The sequence below is a fragment of the Colletotrichum spaethianum genome (genome assembly GCF_022836535.1).
Source record: "Colletotrichum spaethianum MAFF 239500 DNA, contig03, whole genome shotgun sequence".
Lineage (NCBI taxonomy): Eukaryota > Fungi > Ascomycota > Sordariomycetes > Glomerellales > Glomerellaceae > Colletotrichum > Colletotrichum spaethianum.
In genome coordinates, this window is record NW_026054773.1 from 1,142,164 (window position 1) to 1,161,542 (window position 19,379).

Consider the following 19,379-nt stretch of genomic DNA (forward strand, 5'->3'; position numbering starts at 1 on the left):
CTCTGTACAAAATACCCACCATACCTTTAACCGCATCCGCCTCAACCCATCCGGGGGCGTATCTGTAACCACCAAAACACCGTCCCTCCGACTTGACGTCTGGATCGATTTCTCATTACCGTTACCACTTAAGAGCTTACCCGCCCTCCCTTTTTTATAGACGGACGGATCACGGAAGGTTTCACGTCGTCTCTTTTGCTGGATGGGGGAGAGGGATGGAAAAAACCGAAAAAATGCAAAAGAGGCGAATTCCTGGGAACCCAGGCCCCAGGGGAAAGGAAGAAAACAAAAAACTCCTTTTGTAGGGTGTTTTGTGTTGTTTTTTGCATACCCGGAACCAGAAACTTTCTTTACTGTTACACACCACCCCCCGATCCGTGTTCCCTTTCCGTGTGTCTTGGAGATTCAGACCTTCCGAGGAGGATTACTATTGAACACCGCTGTGGTGGGCGTTGCGCGACTCTGTCTGTTGTTCCTTTTCTTTATTTTGTTGCATCAGGGGCGTTGGCATGAATGCTCGTAAATATAGTCAGCTTTTTTAAACTCGACGCTTTTTAATACCTGACGGCGGTCCCGGTCCCTCTCGGTGATGATTGTCTGAGTGCGTGAATCACCTCAATACCGCAACGAGGCGGACGACACCCAGAGGGTAGGTACGGCACTATACTGCGATGAGCTCAGCAGTGTAATGAATCTCGTTGGAATGATGTTTTGCGGCTGTCGATTTTTATGTGTGCTCGTCGCAAAACCAAGGACTCTGAGTAGACCCGCGAGTTCCGCACCTCGTCAACGTTGCGCCTTGGCCTAGGCGACCACCATGCCCAGAGTCATTGACGACTTTGGGCGACAAGCCGTGTCAGTACGCCACGGTACTTGGTCTAGCTGGCCCTCGCCACCGGAGCACCTATGGCCTGTAAGCGCTGATGTTTGCGGAGGGGGTGATTATCTCGACTCTCCACACAACTTCAATGTTCCATCGATGATGCTCAGCGTCGTCGGCCTCTCTCGCGGTCGTGGTCGATGGCCGCAAGTAGAGGGACGTTCGTTCGTTGCTGTCTGCTAGAAGGGGCTTCGAGTTGTCCTGCGTTTTGGAGTGGATCTGGCGCCGCTTGGCACTCATTGACGTCGGGCCTCTTCATGTCTGGCACAGCACTTCCACACGATATAATCCTTAGAGGAGCGGTGTCATGACACACTCCTGAGTGGTGCCTGTCGTGTCTGAGCGGAAAGGGCATGGTAAGTATATGCGATTGAGATTTCTGGTGCAGCCCTTGGAGTGGGCTGGTTGTGAGCAAGGGATACCTGATTAGAGTGTAACTTGCTTCTTTCCTTCTTGAATATCCTTATAGTCAGAAATAATCAGGCAAACTTTCACATCCGCGTATGATAGGTCATCCGTCAAAACAGATTTGTGGATTCAAGCACATTCCCTCATTTGTAAGTATTGCTCTATAACGGTATCACGGTATCAACGCAGGCATACGTAGCTCCGGACTTCTTAATCACTAACGGCTGTTACCAAATCATCAATTATGGTCCCTGCTTTCGGGACTGGTTTTCTTCCTACTTTTAGCCTTCTGGAATCAAGTTGCTATGGTTATTTCAATCCAAAATTTGGACTTGCGCTAATCGAAGGATCTTTATCAGGCAATTGGCCTTGTAGTGTTCTTCTCTGATTCTTTTTCGGTAGCTGAGTCTAAAGTCAAAGGGTATACAAGAGGAAACGCGACAAATTTGCCTGATTTTGAATCGGCATTCTTATTGATGCATCAATCAAAACACAAACATATTGCCTGACTTGGTTGCTAGTATTGTACTTGCGCCGTTTTCAGTGCAATTAGCGACCTAGTTATACATTATTGCTGTCCTGTCCGTCTGCTTCGTATGCCCGTGCGAGTGCGCGTTCTGAAGCAAGTCGGGAAGGATGCCCTTCGTCTAGCGTTGTCGCCTCCACCTTAACCACATGTTCAAGCAGCTCAATCGCCTCTTTCACCTGCCCATCTGCTTCGTACGCAATTGCAAGTGTATGTTGTGAGGCAAGTCTGTCTGGATGCCCTTCGTCAAGCGTCGTCTTCCGTACATTAACCACATGTTCAAGCAGCTTAATTGCCTCTTCCACCTGTCCATCTGCTTGATATGCCCTTGCAAGTTCATGTTGTGAGGCAAGTCTGTCTGGATGCCCTTCGTCAAGCGTTGTCGCCTCCACATTAACCACATGTTCAAGCAGCTCAATTGCCTCTTCCACCTGTCCATCTGCTTGATATGCCCTTGCAAGTTCATGTTGTGAGGCAAGTCTGTCTGGATGCCCTTCGTCAAGCGTCGTCTTCCGTACATTAACCACATGTTCAAGCAGCTTAATTGCCTCTTCCACCTGTCCATCTGCTTGATATGCCCTTGCAAGTTCATGTTGTGAGGCAAGTCTGTCTGGATGCCCTTCGTCAAGCGTCGTCTTCCACACATTAACCACATGCTCAAGCAGCTTGACTGCCTCTTTGACCTTTCCGTCTGCTTCATATGCCTTTGCAAGTGCATGTTGTGAGGCAAGTCTGTCTGGATGCCCTTCGTCAAGCGTTGTCGCCTCCACATTAACCACATGTTCAAGCAGCTTAATTGCCTCTTCCACCTGTCCATCTGCTTGATATGCCCTTGCAAGTTCATGTTGTGAGGCAAGTCTGTCTGGATGCCCTTTGTCAAGCGTCGTCTCCTGCACATTAACCACATGCTCAAGTAGCTTAACTGCCTCTTTGACCTTTCCGTCTGCTTGATATGCCCCTGCAAGTTCGTGTTGTGAGGCAAGTCTGTCTGGATGCCCTTCGTCAAGCGTCGTTTTCCGCATATCGACTACATGCTCAAGCAGCTTGACCGCCTTTTTGACCCGTCCTCCTGCTTGATATGCCACTGCAAGTTCGTATTGAGAGCTAAGCCTTCGTTCATCCTCTACCAGACATGTTTCCCTCAGCTTAAAGCATTGTTCTAAAGTAATAACGGCTTCCTTTAATCGTCCGTCTATTTTCAAGCATCTCCCAACTTGAAGATACAAATTAGATCTTGCATAATTCTCGACATCTATGGCTTCTCGCAGAGTCTTGAGCGCATGTGGTATGTACTGCCTCCAAATGGCGCGATTATGATAGTCGTCAGTTGGAAACACTTCGTCTAAATGATGAATCGCATCCCTCATGGTCTGATCCTCCAGTGATTGCCGTCTAACCCAGACTCTGGTTGCCAAGTGTACCAGTCTATGCATGTCGAATGTCTCAGCCTCGTCTCGGGGAGACAGAAATGCGTAGGAACACAGCGTACCGAGCGCATTTTCGATGTCTACTTCGGGTCCTGGCATAGGTAGGATTGATTGTGGGATGAACTTTGGCTCAATGCGGGATATGAAACACAGCAAGTCGGTGGCATAACTGTCGTTTCGTCGAATCTGGTCAAAAGATACTAGCCACGTGGTTGCAACAGCATTTTGCGAGTCGACGTAGCGGGTGCTGTCGCGGAATTCTCGACTCATCATATTGATCAGAGTCTGTTCAGTGCCCTGAAGTAGTTGGAGGTACTTCTCAATAGATATATGCTTGTTTCTATTGAGGTATGCGGCGGCTTGTGTAATTGCTAAGGGAAGGTAGGTTAGTATCCCTAGTAGCTTTATCGATAGATCGTGGTTATGCAAAAGTTCCTTCCGTAGAAGCGACTTTTCAAGAAGGCTTGTAGCTTCTTTTTCGTTCATCTCGTTAACTTCTACCAAAGCATCGTCCGCAACTGACAGTGCCACGTCCCTGAAACGCGTCGTAAACAACGTTATGCCATGACTGTTCTGTGGAAGATGCTTCATCAGACTTTTTTCATCGTCTGCAGTGCCGTACAGAACATCCATATCGTCCGCGTTGTCCACGATCAGGAGCCAAGGCCCTATCTTTCCGGAACTCAGGTGCTGTTTGACATACGACTTGATGTCTTCATCTTCCGCTGTCGGACCGATACCCAGTTCCTTAGCGATGTCCGTGTACGCTTGCTCAAAGCTTGCATGGCTGTAGGCGGGTACCCAAAAGACCGAGTATTCTGATAGATTCTCTTTAGCCCAATAGGCGATGTGAAGAGATATCTGAGTCTTCCCTACTCCGCCCAGCCCCACTAAAGCAGCTGGCTGGCGCTTTTCTGTAAATAGCATTTGTTTGAGATGGGTTGCTTCTGGACGCTCGACAAAGCGCTGGTTTTTCGGAAGTGGTATGAAGTGAAACTGTCTATCTGTGATGGTGTTAGATAATGTAGCATTGGAGAGAGGGTAGCAGAACTAACTTCTCGACTCATTATTATTCTCTCCTATAAGTTCGGCTACTGTTGGCGCGTCGTGCACCTCTACAGAACCAGTATAGTGGCGAACGAATCTCTCAATCCCTCTCCGGCTTTCTCGGATGTAGTTCTTTGTATGTGCAGAAATTTTGCTCGCTTTCTCCCAGTCGGACAAGGTCACATCCTCAAGCCCCCGATCAACGTTGAACCTGAAGTATTGGTCACTGTCTCCGTATTGGTCTTCCATCCTTGCCGCCACATTCTTCGAACTGGTGGCCATCTTTTTCAGCGCCCGAATGATGTCCATTCGCGAGTTACCGATGTCTACAACGTCCCCGAGCCCAGTACCAATGCTGAGGACCTGCAGGCGAGGCCGCGCCGGGAACTGCCGTCGAGCCTCGTCAACGAGAACTTCGCTTGGGTTGTTGTACCCAAATCCGGCGTCCACGAACTCCACTTCATCTCGACCGACTCGGATGGGCTTAAAGAATGTTGTAGCGGCGGATGTTGCACGGGCCACTTGCCAGATAGGGCAACCGCGAAAACCGGCCGACGTATCGTATGTGGTGAAGAGCGTCGGCGGAGCGTCTACATTGTCTTTGGTAATAGCGAGAACAGCGCTACCGCACGTCAGTCAACTCTTATCCTTGACGCATGTTCGGACGTTTGCATAGGAAGTACATACGTCTTGGTGCATGTCTCATCTCGGAACTCCATATCGCTATGGGGGCAGGTTCCGGCTATCGAACTGCCCCCCCGTTGCCGCCGGCCAGCGCACTCTGCTGCTGTACAAAACTTCCTGCTTGTGTTTTTCACCGCATTTTCGAGAGCTGTAGCGGAGAATGCACCCTTTGGCGATGCGGGAAAGAATGTTGTACGTTTCGGAGTAAAAGCCCTCTGCGCAACTTCTCGGTATTCCTTAATACAGTCGTCGACACTCATTCGTAGCCTTCCCAGCATAATGGCAATAATCCTAGACAGCACGTAAGTAGGCTTCCTCAGACTAATTGAATGTGAATCGCAATACCCTCCGGTGCTTGTTCCACCAATAAAGTCGAAATATTCGCATGGTAGTGGGACATGCGCGAGGCCCTTTGCCTTGCGAATCTCTTCCATTAGGTGCTCGAGGATTAGGAGGCTGGAAATGCCTCGGATGCCGCCGCCATCTGGATGGATTCGTTAGTTCTAGAATGTCACGAGGGATGGGGCTCTAACCCAATGATAAGATCCTTAGTGGCGGAAACGGGACTTGAGACGAGGGCTCCATCACGGTGCAGCTCGGTTCGGCCCGGTCTTATACTCGTTGACGAGGAGTTTTGTTGATTGAGGTTTGGATGATTATCTTTAGGCAGTCAAGGGCAAGCGGGGTAGACATGATGCGTTGGGCTGTGTCTTTCTGTTATGGATAGCAGCCTGCCTTAAGTCTTACATCAGCGACATACCAATAGTCTACATCGTCCCACATTGTCACGTGTACTTAACATACTCACCTACCCGACCCAGCTTGAGACGGCCACGTATCACTCATCTTTGATTGGAGCGGGTTAGTATTGCCAACTTTTCTATTTTTATTTCTAAGAACACTAATTGTGGTGGTTATTAGACGTTGGCATCAAATATTCTCCAGTAACAATTCATTTTTAGGCTCCGAGTCCGATCTAGACTATACCGATCTGAGCCAGGCAGAATCCAAGTGAGCATGACTGTTGACCACAATGTGGAAATCGAGAAGTTAAGAAATTGAACACTGTTGGACGTTCTCATGGTGAAATGGTGTGGAAGCTTGGAGTCATAGAGAACTTGACAAGTCAATTTTGATAAACAGCCAAACGGCCATTGGAATTGTGCAGGGGTTTATTAGAAACGACAGGATACCCGCTCCAATCTTGAATTGCCTAGGGGGTCCCCAAGTGAGGCCGCCGCGAGCAGAGTAAACCCACTCAAAGGAACTTGATCGTCCGCGCTGTGTTCTGGGGCCTAGTTTTGCTTCTCTTCATCCTACGAGTCCCTTCGACTGAGAGACGTTAATTCCATTCAAGGCAAGATGAAGGCCTCAAACAGGACGAAAACCATGTGGATGACTTGCCCGCCGCCGGGCGACGACCACCGGGACGAACTTCGTGGCCACCGCCTGCCGAACGACCTTGGCTATCGGGTCTGGGAGTGCGTGATACACGGTATTCGACATAATGAAGCTTTTGCAATGTCGGAACCCGTTCGCAGGCTCTGCTTGGAACCCAACAACAGAGCCTTTGCCCGCGCCCGCAACGCCCGGCTTATTATAAGCAACACCATTCCGGAGATGACAACTGACGACGAAAAGCCGTATTGTATATGGTATCCGGATGTAGCTAGTGAGGAAACCTACCGTGAACTGGCGAAGCGCTACCCCGACATGCGGTATCTGGTTGTTAGAGCCTGTGGCGTCGCTGGTTATTTTGCCCTCTACAACGAACTTGGTCTCCTACCCGAAATCTCAATCGCAGAAGAGGCCAGGGATAATTCTTCAACAGAAGGATCTAAAGCCATATTTGACACCATAATGCGCCAGCCTATGTGTTACGCTATCCTCAACGATTACACACGATCTTCCCATCCCGATAGTCCAACGTCGCCTGCATTCATAAACGGCGACACGGCTGTGCGGTCCTCACTGGACGTGCTTCTAGGGCTAGACAAGTACCAACAATGGGGCAAGCACTACTTTAACATTGCAGAAGATTCAACATCGACGAAACCTCATCAGAGAAGGAGAATTTTGAGGAGCTTGCCCCTGAGCACATTGCGCTCTTCTATACCCCCATTCTCTCGCATCTATCGACCACCAACAAGGACCCGTTGATCCTGATGGCGGCTTACGAGGGGAATGTTGAACGCTTTGTACGCCTCCGCCGGCCGAAGATGCTCCACGATGAATACGCGGCTGTTATCCGCGGTATCTACCACAACACCACCTTTGCCAGGTGGTGGTCGCTTCAGGATACTGATTCAGGAAACGACGACATCAAATCCACTATCCTGGCGCGTTTCATCATGGTCAACGACCCGTCGCATATCACACCCTCTACCCTGGCAAATTGGAGATGCCTGCAATGATCTGGTGGCCCTTGCTCCCAGCGGAAGAGACGTTGAGGGAGCTCGTTCGCCGCTGCCCGGATATGCATTTACAGGTGACCATGACATGCATCGCGGCCGACTATATAAACCTCTGGGACGAGCTCAAGCCACAGCCGTGCTCGGAGCTCTGGGACCAGGCACGGCAGAAACAGACTGACCGCTGGCCGAACAGTCCGAACAGAAATTACTATGTCGACTATCTGGATCAACGAGCCAAGGAGCTGGGGAGAGACGTTGCCGATGTGCGAACGAGTTCCGCGCGTGAGGATGCGGCGGTCCGCGATAAGGAGCCCACGACAACGTGGCTCGCCACGGGGATCTTTGCGCATGAGTTCTCGTTGTTGAACTCTTATCCCGATGGCTCCGTCTACTCCGTGGTAGGTCAGGCTAATGCTGCTAAGTGGGAGTTACTGATATGCTCGAGCGAGGAAATGAGGCGGCGGGCGCGGGAAGAGAACGGTCTAAGACTGTATGAAGACTAGATAGTTCCCATGGGAACTTCCATATCATGAGAGCTTTAATTGGGTCTAAAATTCTGCAAATACGTATTGATTAATATTTTTGAATCTTCTTATTTTCATCCTATCGAGTGGCCTAAGCTTTCAAGTAATGCTACCGACGAACCTTTCGTACTCAGCCACTTTTTCGCTGGTTGGCCCGCACCCAGGGCGCAACAGCGAAACGAGAGGGTCCCAAGGATGCCAGGTCGAAGTTGCCAAGAATTGGGCACTAGAGGAGATGGTCGAAATGGTACGGCACCACGTAGGCTGTCCGTAAAGGGTACGGCGAAGCGGCGAAACAGCGAAACGGACTTGCTCGTGGAAGCTAGGGTTGAGTGGCTGAGAGAGAAAGAAAATAGAAGTACTACTAATGTTAGTACTTCCTCTGAATGTGACCAAAGCAAGAAGCTTCACCTGTTTTTGAATAGGAACACCCGACAACATTACGCAATGGGAAGGGCTGGACACTTTTCGGAATGGAATAGAATTTTAGAGCCGTGGGAAGTCTTGGCGGCTCTAAGTGAGCAAAAGGTCGGATCGATGTGAGTTAACCTGGTAGGGTAAAGAGGTTGGCGGAACATTGGTAAGCCGAGTCGTAAGAAGAGTGGTCTTGAGCGCTTCAACGGAGTAACTCGGGCTTTTTGGGCTCGTTAATAAGCTGCCAAACTCTCATCTACGTGTTAGCCGTCCGCTCAACGAATTAAATGATAGATGAACATTGCCTTGCATGGGCGCGTAATTCAAGAGGGAGCAGACATGGTTCAAGAAGTAGGTTGAAGATCGAGTTCGAAGAAAGAGGTTAAAGAAGAGGAATAGAAACGGGGGATGGAGGAGGAGAACGACGAACATGGACGAAGATGGAGGAATGGGGAATGAGGTAAGCACCACAGAGGCGAGATGCCAGGGACACTGGTAAAGTCACTGGTGAAGTCGGTTTGAAGGACGATAGAATGCTCCTACATCTGAGCTCGAGGCGGAGATAGTAGCGAATGTCTTTGGGATTATTGAAACGGGCCCTTACCGCAGCACAGACATTGCATGAGTGAGTAAATGAGGAGGGTAGGCTTCCCTACCCACGCCCTGGTGCAGTTGGCTTAGGGCGATAGATTAGGGAGGGGAGGAGAGGAGATAAGAGGAAAGGAGATGTTAGTATTGACGTTGAGAAGTCCACACAAGTGGTCGTTGTCGAAAACACAAAAGGGGCCATATCACGGTCTTTCCAGACGATGCCTAAGGAATAGTAGCCGGTGTTAAGGGTCGTTTTGAACGTTTGACAAGCATCCCAGCAAGCGATCCTATCCACCTTGCAGACCCTGTATGGATTGTAATCACACCAATTACAGAATAACAGATCCTTGGTCTATCAATTTAGGGGTTTGTTGCTTTTATTACCCTCATTTGTCCTCGCCCTACTAGGTCCATGCGGCGATGGCCTTCTTCGTCTCTAACCTCAGGTCCTCCTTCTGTAGGCCCAGAAGCGATATAGCAGCATTATCCTTTACGGCGTTGTCATTTCCGTCGCCAAAAACGTGCTGCTGGAGAAGCTCGATGAAAGCACTATAGTCGTGCTTTGCTAGCTTTTCGTCGGCTGTCTTCTCCAGGTCCGAGGTCTTGACGTTCCTGACCGTGAATGTGGAGCCAGTCTCCTCTTCAATAATCTTGAGTAGGTCTCGCTGGGTGGTCGTGAAGGAGGCAATCTCAATGTACTTGTTGGCAGTGGCCTCGAGGTTCTTCAGTACTCCAGCGACTGAATTGCCGATGAAGCCAAAGGTGGACAAAGAGAAGGGCTCATTGCCTGAGTCAAAAATGTCGGCAGTCTTACTGTGTTTGTCGAAGCCCAGCACGTGGCCACTGAAATTCTGTTTAATGTTAATAATATTCTTATCAAAAATGGTTAAGGGGTGAGGTATTCAATTCACCCAGTCAAAGAAAGGTCCGGCAGCAATCCCAGTCCAGGTGAACGACCTGTTCTTTTCGGAGATTTCAATCAAGTAGTCGACAGTTTGGATCTTGGCTGCTAAAACGCCGCCTATCTTTGAGCCGCGGGCCTTGCGGGTATTGATGCCAAACTCTGAGGGGATAAATCTCTTGACTTGGGCGGCGACAGCGGCGTCGATGAGAATTTTCTGGCTAGTAAAGCCATCTGTTCCCACAACGGAGACAACAGCCTCTTGACCCTTCAATGCCTCCGCAATGGACTCCTCGGAAGTGAGATCGACCTTTTTGACGGTGATTTCGGGAGGGAAAGTGGACTTTGATTCTTTTCTCGAAATAACGGTGACCTCAAAGCCGCTCAACAACAGACCAGAGAGGATATTCGGTCCAAGGTTTCCAGACCCCTTAATAAATCAGTAAAAATACAGGTGCACGAACAATGACTATGCTTACACCGACAACAGCGATCTTCTTAATGGGAGACATGATGGACGTAAGCTTGGATGAGAGAATTTATAGAGGATGAAAACTTCAATTCTCGACTGAATGAAAGTTTGAGGCTGAAAGTTTCGATGTTAACTTCGTCTAGGAGGGGCGGGCAGCTTATAACTACGCACTGAAGGCGTACAACCATTGAACTTTTTCCTGCCTCTGATGCACACCTATCAGCCACTGTTGCGCAATTCCAAGACATCTAACTTGATTAGTGTGCAGCACACAATACCCACTGAAGCACCCGCTTTCGGTTTGCTCAACTGCCTACCATCAGTCAGCTTCTTGTTGCGGAATTTCTTAGGGAGCTGATCCCAACTCCTCCTATATCTGCTCACAGCTCGCATCATCTCGGAACCAAACAGGTTGGCGGGGTCAATATGCTTCCGAGTCCTAGTGGTGAGCTGGACGTGTAGATGCCCCGATGACTGATAGACGACCCACCCAAACTCGACGCTAAGCCGAATCGCAAATCTGCTTTTTGCGTCAAGTAAACTCAAATAAAAAAATACTAACATGGATTGTTATAGATTGTTGACAGTTTTATAAATACATGTAAGTAAGACTGGGGACAAGTGGAATTCGTCCTTTCTTGCCGCAATTAATGGCTGACGTTGGGCACATTTTGCATCCGTCTCAATGTGGTTCCATACCTCAATATGGCCCCGTACACCTGATGAAAAATGTGGGAAAGCCTGTCGTGACAGTCAGCAATAAATCTAGGAAGAAGCATGATTAGTCGTTCCCGCTCAAGAATGTATATAAAAATCCTCAATCATGAGTGACTTGAATTATTTGAGATTCGGCAAGACGCGCAACCAGCTCGGTAATCTCGTCTACTTGTTTCTCGGGACATTACAACGATCAACTCCAAAATGCGGAACATCGCCCTAATAGCTGCTCTTTCGGCACAGTGTCAGGCTGTTGTATCGTACAACTGTAGCCTGAAGGTTGACAACTTTGTCAACCAAGGTCTGTCGTTGGACATGGTGTCGTCACTTATCATCGGATCTCAGGCTGCGGTCGTTGTCGACCTTCCGCTGGCAGTGACGCAGGCCAATCTGCTGGCAGCGTGGGTTAAGAACACGACAGACAAGCCACTTGTTGCAGCTTTTACCACGCATAATCACCCGGACCATTATCTTAGTGGTCAAGCCTTCCTGGACCACTTCCCTGGAGCCAAACACTACGCAACGGCGGAAGCTGCGGCTTGGATAAAGAACGAGGCCGTTAACAAAGTCGGTTCTGATGCCCCTCCACATTCTTTTGTTTTCTTTGATGCTCACATATGCGTACTGTAGACCGAATACTGGTCATCCGTCTTTGGAGAGGGCGTCATCGCAACCACTCCGGCCATTCCCACCCCTTACAACTACTCTTTCTTCGTTCTTCCTGGTGACGAAGCCTGTCCCGTGGAGATTATCGAATCAATAGGCGGCGACACAATTGACGAAGCTATGTTCTGGATTCCAAGCAGCAAGACCCTGATTGCAGGGGATGTTGTTTACGGCCACCAGATGCATTTGTGGCTCGCCGACCTCTTAACCCCTGCTCTTACAAAATCCTGGCTCACGTCCCTCGACTTTATCACCAAGCTCAAGCCTAGCCGAGTCATTCCTGGCCACGCATTGTCTGCGGACACCTTCGACGCGGCCAAGGACGTTATCCACACCAGAGACTACGTTTCCTTCTTCCAGAAGAACATTGAAGCTAAGGGTGCTGAATTCTACAGCCCCGTCGAGATTTCGACTCTGATTGACAATCAGTTTCCCGGTCTCCTGAACCTATCTTCTTCGACCACATCAAGCCAGCTCCTCAACATCACGGCCGAGAATTTCGGCAGAGGAGGCCAGAGACAGATTCACTACTTGGATTTGTTGGCCTTCAACGATCCCGAGACATTAGACGGCTGGCAGCTGTAAAGAGTTTGGGGATGGGGCTTCATTCTCTACTCCAGACGGGCTCTTAATAGTCAGCCTGTCAACTTGTAGACTGAGGTGCGGTTTGATCCTACCGGGCTTGGAGAGCCATCCGGACAGGATATCGATGGTGCATTTGGAATAAGTTATGCTACATAGACTTGGACGATCTGTAGTGGGCTCGGATTAATATTAAGGTAGAAAGAGGAAGAAGTAAACTGTCACCTGCGGCCTCCGGTTTTCCTAGCAACGAATAGACCACCAGCCACTTCTAGGTGTCAGCGCAGAAAGAAATTCATACGATCGACAAATAGGTTCTAATACAAGTGCAATCGCTGTAGCTGATATCCCCCTTAGTGATCTAGCACAGAATACATTGCTCTTAGCAGCTGCGGCCTCAACTTGTAAGGTTTGTCACCTACTTCCCGGCCCGCTTGGTAAGATTTCTTACGTTAGGTTGATGGGACTTTTCACGAAGACTCCTGATCTGCCACGACAACATATACCCTCACCCAGGGGGTGCACCATCTGCTGGGTGGTGGTTGAGACGAGGAGAAAGAGGTCCTTGGGCCTTGGGATGTTCAAGCAAGCCTGTTGGAGGGGAGATGAGGCACATCAGCTAATCAGTTGCAACCCCAGGTCTTGTCGTGTAACGCCACGGGGAGACAATGTTATATTCAGATAGTCTTGTATATAAAACAAACCGTGAGGTACTTCTACGTATAGAAATAAGTCGTTCTGTTTTCCCGACTGAGAGAAAGGGATATTCTATGTACTAGGTCCCATTCCAAATTCGTTAATCGTTAATCGTACATGCTCAGCAGTACTCTTGCAGTCTGAGACAGAGAACGCCGACTCTTTCCCCTTTGCTACACAGGCGTCAGCAACTCTCTTCGGGACACAAACGATGAGGGCTCTTACCCTTCCCTTAATGTTGCGAGCTTTAGAATCTCCATCATGTAGTGAAACAAGGAGCCATCCAAATCGATATCTATAAGCACATCGGAGTGCCAATAAGCGTTGTGGGTCAGAGTCGTCTCATTCTTCGCTTTCCTTCTTGGGCTCAACCTCATCAGAAGAAGGCTTCGTTTCGCGAGCCTTCTCAGCCCGGCCCTCGCCAGCCTTGACGACCCGCCGAAGCACACTCATCTTCCGCTCGAAATCCTCAAGGAGAGGTCCGTATTCCTCGCCGCCAGACCGTGCGACGGCGCTGTTGGAGCTGGGCAGGCTCTCGGCGCGGTCCTTGTCCTTGTCACCGACCGCACTTGCGCCGCTCTCGTTCTCGACGCCCTCGATCTTGAGGACCAGCCCGCCCTCTTTCTCGCCCTCCTGCCGGGCGATGCTGGCATCTGTCACTGCGAAGTCGGCACTCAGACTCGCGGCGGAGGACACTTTCCACTGTCCGTCCGCGTCGGGGACGACGTCGAGAAGGACGGCTCGGTTGGCGGGGTTCGGCGTCGGGTTCTTGCCGGAGCCCGATTTGGATGTCGAGGCGGAGGGGGTCGAGGCCTGGTTCGCGGAGTGGTGGGCGGCGAGGGCGGTTGTGAGGGTATCCGGGTCGTCGTCGAGGAAGATGTACTTCACAGTCGGATGGTGCGTGGTGTTGGTCGTCGAGTTGGAGACAAGGGTGAAGAAGCCGGCGGGGTCGAGCTTCGGCGCGACGGGTTCGACGTCAGGCTCGTTTTCGGGTGCGGCATCCGTGTCTGGGACAGGCGAAGTCGCTGCTGGAACATCGGCACTAAGCTTGGTGTCCGAAGAGCCGCCGCCGAGAGCAGCTTTCTGGTTCTGCGAGGACGACGATAAAGCCGCCGGGGCGGGCTGCTCGGCCTCCGGGCGCGGGGACGTCGGGACGTCGGCCATCATCAGGCGGTAGAGTTCCGCAGAGGTCGCGTGCTTCTTGAGGGGGTAATATCTCCAAGGCGGAGAGGGAGGAGGGTTGGGGCGAGGGCAGCGAGACGGGGTGTTGGTGTTGACGGGATCCCTCGCGTCGCGCTCAGTGGCATCTTTTCCCGGAGTAAGACAGCAGCTGCAGTTGGGGGACTCGGTGATGAGGTGCAGGGAAGGACGGAAGCTAAAGCTGTTGGGTGTCATCGTGGAGGCGCCGGTTCCATGCCGCTGGGGATATGCTTATCGTTATCGCCACGTGATTGTGGAGAAGCCTGACCTGGCATGTGATTCTGGTGGTCTGGACCAACCTCCAATTTTGAGGATCTCGGGTAACATTGAAAGAGACCCCGAATACCTAGTTGGGACTTTCTAGCCTCAAGCTTGGAAATAGGTAGAAGCAAGATGCATATCTTGAGGAAGCTATAGTTTCATTTCGGTTGTAAACACGTTAGTAACGCAGCTTTTTTCCCCCACCGTTTAGGGCCCAAGATCCAAAAATCAACCGACTCCTATTAAATGCTGCGCTTCTCACCATGATACTTCATTGTTAGAACCCTGCCAAAGTCAAAGATTGTTCTTCAAGAAGACCTGACTATCTTGATTGGTTTTTTAACCCTTTCCTTCAGTGTGCTCCACCCCCGACAACCAGGGGTGACTCATCCCTTGATTCCAATGCCTCGCAGTGTCAGTGCTAGACCCCTATTGCCCATGAATCCTGGGTATCTTGTAAAACAATGCGCCAAACGCCACTCAAGCCAACATATCAGAACGGAGATAGCGGCAGCCCCTAGGTCTCGGCTGTCTCATTCGCCTGGTCCGTCCACTCGAATTCTGAAGCCTGTCAACAAGAGGCTTTTTCAACGACATGGGACGAAACTTACTTTGACGGCACATGGGGCACTGGCCCTTTGCTGAATCCTGCTTAATCCACTCTAGGATGCAGTGCTTTGAGTTCAGTCAGAAGAGTCATTGTGATCAACCGAAGGACGAGGCTGCTTACCATATGGAAGTTGTGTCCACACTTGCCAGACACTGGCTGTGGTCAGTTGCATAAATGGCATGATAAGAAACGACGAAACGTACAGAGACTGCAGTCATCGCCGGGGTATTTGCAGGTCGGACATGTTCCATCGAAGTGGACTTGGCAGATACCACAGACGTCGTCCTCGGGGATATCCCACCGCCACGTCGCAACGGTATTCCACCGGGTAATCTTGACCTTCATTATGAGAGGTTCTGTCGCGTTGTTATTGTTATCGTCGTGTATGTTTTGCGTTCTCAAAGCGGTCTGGTGTTGAGGAGTCACCTTCTGGCGGCCTGAATCATGCCCTCTGGCGTTTTGCATGAAAGTAATCTCGGTGTTGTGCTTTGAGCTTTTGTTTGTTGAAGTTGGGAAGCGCGGGACCTGCAAAACTGCGGGGCAACAGAAGGCCCCCGAACCAGTCAATCAGGTCGAAAAAAGATGGCGAAATGGCCCAAGCTCCCCGCATTTGCGCCAACCAACCGTTCCCACTGCATACCGCTCCACTGTAAACGGAGTCACAGTGACCGGCCGGACCCCGACCTCCTCCCGCTTATCACTGACTGGGAACCAGTGAGCGCCCCCCATTTTCTGGCCCGGCCTGATAGTCATAATACTGCCGCTTCTCCAAAAACCTGGCCACCACCAGCGGTCACGGCCAAAGAAAGAGAAAGAGTGTCGGAGACAAACAACAACCACGAGCCAAAGAAAGAAAAAAACGGTTGTGACGGTAAGCCTCATTCAAGAGCTTCCCCTCTTTCCACTTCCCAACCCCGCACACAAACCACCACATGCAATGCCTCTGCGGCCTTGGCTCTAGTCGTGATTTTTCCTTTTCCCTCTACCCTTTTCGAGGGCCTTCCTCCCCCCAACGTTCCGGGCTTCCGCCCTCTGCCGTTGACATCACCGACCGATATCGACCGAATACCGCTTCCTGACTCGGCGAGCTCCTCTTCATTGATCTGACATTATCGGTGCAGCAATAGAAACAGGACAACATCCAGACGGCCATCATGGTTACTATTGCCATTCTCCGACCGGCACGCGCTGCGACTGCGTCGCAGTGGAATGCGCGCTCCTCCTTCAAGGCCGCCGCCGCCTTTGCTTCGCGCCGCTCCTTCTCCTCCTACCTCGTCACCCCCAAGGAGCTCAACGAGGCCCTCAAGAAGAACCCTCCCTCCAAGATTAGCCCCGAGCCGCGCACCGTCCCCGTGTGCGCCTCCTGGTTCCTCCCCAATGATGGTCGCACCGGCATCGAGGTGTTCCGCCAACAGCGGATCCCCAAGGCCCGTTTCTTCGACCTTGACAAGGTCATCGACCGTCACAGCGAGTACCCGCATATGCTGCCCTCGCCCAAGGACTTCGCCGCGGCTATGAGCGAGCTGGGCATCCGCAAGGAGGACACTGTCGTCGTCTACGACACCAAGGAGCTGGGCATCTTCAGCGCACCGCGCGTCGGCTGGACCCTCAAGATTTTTGGTCACCCCAAGGTTCACGTCCTCAACAACTTCAAGCTCTGGGTCGAGGAGGGCCTGCCCACCGAGTCTGGCGAGCTCTACAACGTCGAGTGCTATACCTACCCGATCCCCAAGATGGACGAGAGCAAGGTTGTCGACTTTGAGGAGGTGCGCGAGATTGCGCTGGACCACAACAAGGAGGGCGCCGAGGGCGTGCAGATCATCGATGCGCGGTCGCCCGGCCGCTTCACCGGCAAGGACCCGGAGCCCAGACCCGGTCTGTCCTCGGGCCACATGCCGGGCTCCATCAACATCCCCTTCAACGCCGTCTTGGACCCCGAGACCAAGGCCTTCTACCCCGCCGAGAAGCTGAGGCAGATCTTCCAGGAGAAGGGCGTCGACCCTGAGAAACCCATCATCTCGAGCTGCGGAACCGGCGTGACTGCCTGTGTCATCGAGACCGCTCTCGAGGAGGCTGGATGGGGCTCTCCTGAGAAGCGCAGAGTCTACGATGGAAGCTGGACGTAAGTGCAACCCGGTCTTCGAAATTCGTAATGTTTCACGGGCTAACTCTCTTCACAGCGAATGGGCGCAGCGGGTCAAGCCCTCCGACTCGCTCATCAGAAAGGACGAGTAAGAGATTGAGCGAGAGAGCGCAGCGTCGAGTTGCTTCTAGTTGCGATACCCTCACCACCCCACTTCTGGTTTTCTCTGGTTTTCATTGTACGATATCCGGCACATTACAGCTTTGGAGTTTGCATTGCGCATCGGGGGAGGTCCGTCAGCCTGTTTCGTCGTTTGGGGGAGGGGGGCAAGGAGGTGGCTGGTGTACATAGGCCACGGTAATGGAATCACGATAATGGACACTGGACAATGAGTACAAGATGAAACCGCAGCAACAAAAGTTGATGCATTTTGTTTATATGTACGTGAAGTGAATTGAGTAGGTCCAAGTTAGACCTTAAACTGGCGGGAGACCACGCGCAGTTTGGGATTATGGGATCAGCGCCCAGCCGCGGTGATCCTGCGTCGCACGGCACACTGTGCTCCCTCCGCCCCTCGGTGTGGCTCGGTGAAGCAGCCCACCCCCAAAGGTGGATCCCCCACCCTTCACCTTCAGTTTCTGCCTCGAAGCTCAGGCCAGTAGGGCTCGCCAAACCCGTTTGGGCAGGCGCGGGAAGGCACAACTGGGCAAGAGCGCAAAATTGCCCGGCCCTGACCGGCCACCAACCAGACCCCCGCAAAAAAAGTTGTGAGTGCATCTCGAAATAACTTCCTCCCCTCGAAACACCACCACCCGACTAACCGGAGCAGCAGTCTTTCACTCGCGCGCAACACCAACCTCCAACACCCACCTCCCCCGACGACACAATATGGCTGACCGTGGTGCAAGCGCCCCCCGTGGCGGCGGTGGTTTCGGATCCCGTGGCGGTGACCGTGGTCGTGGACGCGGCCGTGGTCGCGGACGTCGCGGCGGCAAGAGCGAGGAGAAGGAGTGGCAGCCCGTCACCAAGCTTGGCCGTCTCGTGAAGGCCGGCAAGATCCAGTCCATGGAGGAGATCTACCTGCACTCCCTGCCCATCAAGGAGTACCAGATCGTCGACTTCTTCCTGCCCAAGCTCAAGGATGAGGTCATGAAGGTGCGCGCACACAATTTTCCCCCGACCGCCGGGGCCGAGATCGAGTTTCGCAGACGACGACGACGAAGAGTCAATCGCCAATGCAGATGAGATTCTCGGTCTTTGGTTTTTGGGAATTTTCTTTCGCGGCTGGTTTCGAGAAGAGGGGAATGCTAATTCGTCGTTTTCCCCCCATTGCAGATCAAGCCCGTCCAGAAGCAGACCCGTGCCGGTCAGCGCACGCGCTTCAAGGCCATCGTCCTCATCGGTGACTCCGAGGGCCACGTCGGTCTCGGTATCAAGACCTCCAAGGAAGTCGCTACCGCCATCCGCGCTGCCATCATCATCGCCAAGCTCAGCGTCATCCCCGTCCGTCGCGGATACTGGGGTACCAACCTCGGTCTCCCCCACTCCCTGCCCACCAAGGAGTCTGGCAAGTGCGGTTCCGTCACCGTTCGTGTACGTATACTCCGTGGTCTGGTTCATGTTTGGAATTGGTTGTCTGACGTGTCGCTCTGCAGCTCATTCCCGCCCCCCGCGGTACCGGCCTTGTCGCCTCCCCCGCCGTCAAGCGTCTCCTCCAGCTTGCTGGTGTCGAGGATGCCTACACCTCCTCCGCCGGCTCCACCAAGACCCTCGAGAACACCCTCAAGGCCACCTTCGTCGCCGTCTCCAACACCTACGGCTTCCTTACCCCCAACCTGTGGAAGGAGACCAAGCTCATTAGATCCCCGCTCGAGGAGTACGCGGACACCCTGCGTGAGGGCAAGAAGTACTAGAGCAGCGAGGAATGATGGGGTTTGTGAGGAGATGACAAGAACTTGTGTCGGCTTCGGGATTTCTTCATGGAGTTGCGTGTGTTACACTGCATCGTTGGTTGGCCAGGGCATGACATTAAGGCTAAGGGCAAACTAGCTCCGGATCTGAAAATAAAGATCAAACATTGAATGCAGCCGACGGGTTTTCAAAATATTACGGGCATGAATTTTACGATACTCGAGGGACTTTTGCATGGGCATGGTGACTGCTGGATGATTGACTGATTCTTCAGAGCGAACCCATCGACCGTTTATCACCGCATCGACCACTATGCCATACGAATGTTACGCCCGACCTCGATCCATCAGTGGGATTTGTGTATC

At 51.8% G+C, this 19,379-nt stretch overlaps 9 protein-coding genes across 9 annotated transcripts; 5 read left to right on the forward strand and 4 right to left on the reverse strand.

Moving 5' to 3' along the window:
* Window positions 1-4,291: 4,291 nt before the first annotated feature.
* On the reverse strand, window positions 4,292-5,007 carry ColSpa_01809 (calcium-independent phospholipase A2-gamma; the record flags this gene model as incomplete). Its single annotated transcript, XM_049268021.1, has 2 exons — window positions 4,292-4,910; window positions 4,976-5,007. The coding sequence occupies 2 exons, from the start codon at window positions 5,005-5,007 to the stop codon at window positions 4,292-4,294; spliced, it is 651 nt and encodes a 216-aa protein (XP_049123978.1).
* A 1,354-nt stretch (window positions 5,008-6,361) lies between these two features.
* ColSpa_01810 (uncharacterized protein) lies at window positions 6,362-7,386 on the forward strand (the record flags this gene model as incomplete). The annotated part of the gene is made up of 2 exons (XM_049268022.1): window positions 6,362-6,969; window positions 7,008-7,386. The coding sequence occupies 2 exons, from the start codon at window positions 6,362-6,364 to the stop codon at window positions 7,384-7,386; spliced, it is 987 nt and encodes a 328-aa protein (XP_049123979.1).
* Window positions 7,387-7,466: 80 nt separating this feature from the next.
* ColSpa_01811 (uncharacterized protein) lies at window positions 7,467-7,889 on the forward strand (the record flags this gene model as incomplete). The annotated part of the gene is made up of 1 exon (XM_049268023.1): window positions 7,467-7,889. The coding sequence occupies one exon, from the start codon at window positions 7,467-7,469 to the stop codon at window positions 7,887-7,889; it is 423 nt and encodes a 140-aa protein (XP_049123980.1).
* A 1,430-nt stretch (window positions 7,890-9,319) lies between these two features.
* On the reverse strand, window positions 9,320-10,328 carry ColSpa_01812 (isoflavone reductase IRL; the record flags this gene model as incomplete). Its single annotated transcript, XM_049268024.1, has 3 exons — window positions 9,320-9,766; window positions 9,827-10,246; window positions 10,296-10,328. The coding sequence occupies 3 exons, from the start codon at window positions 10,326-10,328 to the stop codon at window positions 9,320-9,322; spliced, it is 900 nt and encodes a 299-aa protein (XP_049123981.1).
* An 881-nt stretch (window positions 10,329-11,209) lies between these two features.
* Window positions 11,210-12,256, forward strand: ColSpa_01813 (uncharacterized protein; the record flags this gene model as incomplete). The annotated part of the gene is made up of 2 exons (XM_049268025.1): window positions 11,210-11,572; window positions 11,636-12,256. 2 exons carry the CDS (start codon window positions 11,210-11,212, stop codon window positions 12,254-12,256), a joined length of 984 nt encoding a protein of 327 aa, XP_049123982.1.
* A 1,035-nt stretch (window positions 12,257-13,291) lies between these two features.
* On the reverse strand, window positions 13,292-14,344 carry ColSpa_01814 (uncharacterized protein; the record flags this gene model as incomplete). Its single annotated transcript, XM_049268026.1, has 1 exon — window positions 13,292-14,344. One exon carries the CDS (start codon window positions 14,342-14,344, stop codon window positions 13,292-13,294), a length of 1,053 nt encoding a protein of 350 aa, XP_049123983.1.
* A 583-nt stretch (window positions 14,345-14,927) lies between these two features.
* On the reverse strand, window positions 14,928-15,365 carry ColSpa_01815 (anaphase-promoting complex subunit 11; the record flags this gene model as incomplete). Its single annotated transcript, XM_049268027.1, has 4 exons — window positions 14,928-14,971; window positions 15,022-15,072; window positions 15,141-15,176; window positions 15,224-15,365. The coding sequence occupies 4 exons, from the start codon at window positions 15,363-15,365 to the stop codon at window positions 14,928-14,930; spliced, it is 273 nt and encodes a 90-aa protein (XP_049123984.1).
* An 809-nt stretch (window positions 15,366-16,174) lies between these two features.
* ColSpa_01816 (THO complex subunit 2) lies at window positions 16,175-17,255 on the forward strand (the record flags this gene model as incomplete). Its single annotated transcript, XM_049268028.1, has 2 exons — window positions 16,175-17,142; window positions 17,201-17,255. 2 exons carry the CDS (start codon window positions 16,175-16,177, stop codon window positions 17,253-17,255), a joined length of 1,023 nt encoding a protein of 340 aa, XP_049123985.1.
* A 736-nt stretch (window positions 17,256-17,991) lies between these two features.
* ColSpa_01817 (40S ribosomal protein S2) lies at window positions 17,992-19,016 on the forward strand (the record flags this gene model as incomplete). Its single annotated transcript, XM_049268029.1, has 3 exons — window positions 17,992-18,258; window positions 18,439-18,696; window positions 18,759-19,016. The coding sequence occupies 3 exons, from the start codon at window positions 17,992-17,994 to the stop codon at window positions 19,014-19,016; spliced, it is 783 nt and encodes a 260-aa protein (XP_049123986.1).
* Window positions 19,017-19,379: the final 363 nt, after the last annotated feature.